The sequence below is a fragment of the Nannospalax galili genome, unplaced genomic scaffold (genome assembly GCF_000622305.1).
Source record: "Nannospalax galili isolate Female #2095 unplaced genomic scaffold, S.galili_v1.0 scaffold321, whole genome shotgun sequence".
Taxonomy (NCBI): domain Eukaryota; kingdom Metazoa; phylum Chordata; class Mammalia; order Rodentia; family Spalacidae; genus Nannospalax; species Nannospalax galili.
Window position 1 is genome coordinate 20,477 of NW_008345972.1, and position 2,609 is coordinate 23,085.

A 2,609-nucleotide genomic window follows, 5' to 3' on the forward strand; every position below is an offset into this window, starting at 1 on the left:
TTTATAAATGAAACAATGGTGTAAGCACTATTGAGCAATCTGGTTTCTTCCTTCTATGAAATGGTTTTGCACCAAGTGTGAAGCTATTTGCATTCAGTTTCACTGTAGCGGGCCTTCTAAAGACATCAAATTGTATGCATATTCTTGGTCACATGACTGATTACTAATGGTCACATGACTGATTCCACCTTTGCCCCAGCTACATGACCACCATAAACATTCTTCTCCACATCTTCTAGGCCATATGAGTTTTCTCCAAGCAACAAAGCAGCAGGCTTAAAGCAAGAGTTGAATTTGCCAAACCATACGATTGAAAACATGGGTTGAAATTGATTAATGCACGGATTTGAGGGAAAGGTTGTATATAAGAGCACACCATTCTCCTCCTTACTGGCAAGTAATATTACTACTTTTATGGGTGTGATGGGCTGGTTACACAGGAGGAAGGGACATGGGGAGGCAGAGGGCCACCCATCATGGGGACATCAGCTCCGGGGTAGATTCTTCTGTGACTTACTGGTAACCTCTTCATGTTTCTATTTGCAAAATGGCCAGCAGTTGGTGGTTTAACATCAGAGAACACCATTTGAGTTTGTCTCTGAAGGACGTCCTGAAAGCCCTGAGCAGTTTTCTAAACCTGGGGAATTTGTCCATCAGAACAAACTCGGCCCGCTTCCTCGTTCTGTGTGACCTGCTGGGAGCTGGAACCCATCGGTGTCGCACTCCTGCAGGAAGAAGGGCCCTTATTGTCAGAGCTGATCACGTTGGGAGGGGTGCACAAAGCCAAGAGCTGTGGGAAGACAGCCCCAGGGGATCAGGCCAAAGGCCAGAGTGGGACAGACCTGAAAATTAGAGCGATCAGTGTTGGCTGGATGAAGGAGGGACCTATCCTTTGGTGGCAATGTGGAGGAATTGTAGGGAATTGTCAGATGATACATTTGACAGCGTTTACAACATCAGGTCCTGAGACTTCAGTAAACAAACTAAACCAACAAGTTCAGTTGTAACAGCAGAAATGGATTCGTGTTTGTCAGATCCAAATGTGATATATTTATTGTTCAGCTGCGTTTCCTGCATGTCAGGTCCGGGCACACCTTCACCCCTTTGCTGGCTAGTCAGATAGCATGCACTACTTAGCTTGAACAGCAGAGGGCGGTGCAGCACCACGTAGGCCCAACCTGGGTTTATCCAGCAACACCTGTGGAAACCTGGAGATTCTCAGTACAAAAATTGCTATATCATCTGCCCAGTCCCACAGGAAGGTGCTGTCAGCAGGCTCAGCAATGGCTCCCCTGTGCATCTCTCCCTAATCACAGGTTCCTCTTCAGTCTTGAATCCTGTCTGCAGACACCCAGGGATAACTGCATAGAATTGTGTGTGTGTGTGTGTGTGTGTGTGTGTGTGTGTGTGTGTTTTTTGAGACAGGGTCTCCTTGTAGCCCCAGCTGTCCTGGAATTCACTATATAGACCAGGCTGGCCTCTAACTCTCAAAGATCCACCTGCCTCTGCCTCCCAAGTGCTGGGACTGTCCTGGATCACTATATAGACCAGGCTGGCCTCGAACTCACAAAGATCCACCTGCCTCTGCCTCCCAAGTGCTGGGATTAAAGGCGTGTGCCACCACGATACACCAGGAAATGTTTTCTGGCACAATTTCGTGACATGGAATCTGACCACCTCAGGATAGAAATCTGAAAGTTTCCCTAGAAATAGTTCAAACACTCATAAGATTGTTCCTGAAGAAACAGCCAATCAAATTTTTAAAAAGTGGGTTTTTAAAAGAAAAAAAAGTCTATGACGATGCTTAAGAAGAAAGCAATCCTGTAAGGCTAACTTACTGCCAAAATGTAGCCCAGTTCCACACATTCTTATGCTCCAATCCACATATACTGGTATTTGAAAAACAGATTTATTGACCAAGAGTTGCAGGAGTTTGTCCTGAGTAAGCAGGCTTGGGCCTCAGGCCCTCCCCAGGCTCTTCTTGATGAAGTGGCCCACCAGCCGCTGCGGCCTCTGTTGGTACTCAGCAAGTACCTCGTGGGGGCTGTTGATCTGGTCCCCTTGCAGGCGATCCAGGAGAGTGACACACACCACAGCCGCTGCAAAGAGCAAAGGTCTTGTCAAGGCAGAGCCAGGCATCTAGCTTAGTGAACCAAGGAAGAAGGAGAGGCCAGAGAGCCTTGAGATGCAGCCTGGGCTATACCTCTGGAAACCTGTGTTGTGCAGATCAAGGACAGAGGACGGTGTGAATGGAGTGGGCTGTGCAGCCAGAGGCACCCTCTGCAGGAGCTCTTGCGGCTCCCCTCTCTCACACACCACCTTGCCCTGTCTTTTATTTGCCTTTTGCCTTTGCTTCTAAAAGAAATTCACAAGTCAAGTCAAGGCCAGCTTCTGATACTCTGCAGCACATGGCTGTATGTTGGCCCAGGCAATAGGGCACAGAATAATTCTAGGAGATCCTGTTGGATTTGAAGTGCAGTCAGAATGAGTCTGATGAACTAATGCCACAGGTTTAGGAAATTGCTCAGTGTTTTCAGGATATCTTGTGTTTCTTGTTTTCAGGTTTCTTTCTCTTTCTTTCTTTCTTTCTTTCTTTCTTTCTTTCTTTC

General features: G+C 47.1%; 1 protein-coding gene across 6 annotated transcripts in view; it reads right to left on the minus strand.

Annotated features, from left to right (window-relative positions):
• Nucleotides 1–1,887: 1,887 nt before the first annotated feature.
• Nucleotides 1,888–2,609, minus strand: part of Upp1 (uridine phosphorylase 1) — a 22,021-nt gene continuing 21,299 nt past the window's right edge. For 3 of the 6 annotated variants that reach the window (XM_017800365.2, XM_029567870.1, XM_029567871.1), the window contains exon 9: nucleotides 1,900–2,099. In XM_017800365.2, the coding sequence (XP_017655854.1) occupies nucleotides 1,960–2,099 (140 nt within the window). In that variant the 3' untranslated portion in view covers nucleotides 1,900–1,959. Of the gene's footprint in view, nucleotides 2,100–2,609 lie in introns of all 6 variants that reach the window. The other 3 variants (XM_029567869.1, XM_029567868.1, XM_008842180.2) reach the window with 2 other exon arrangements.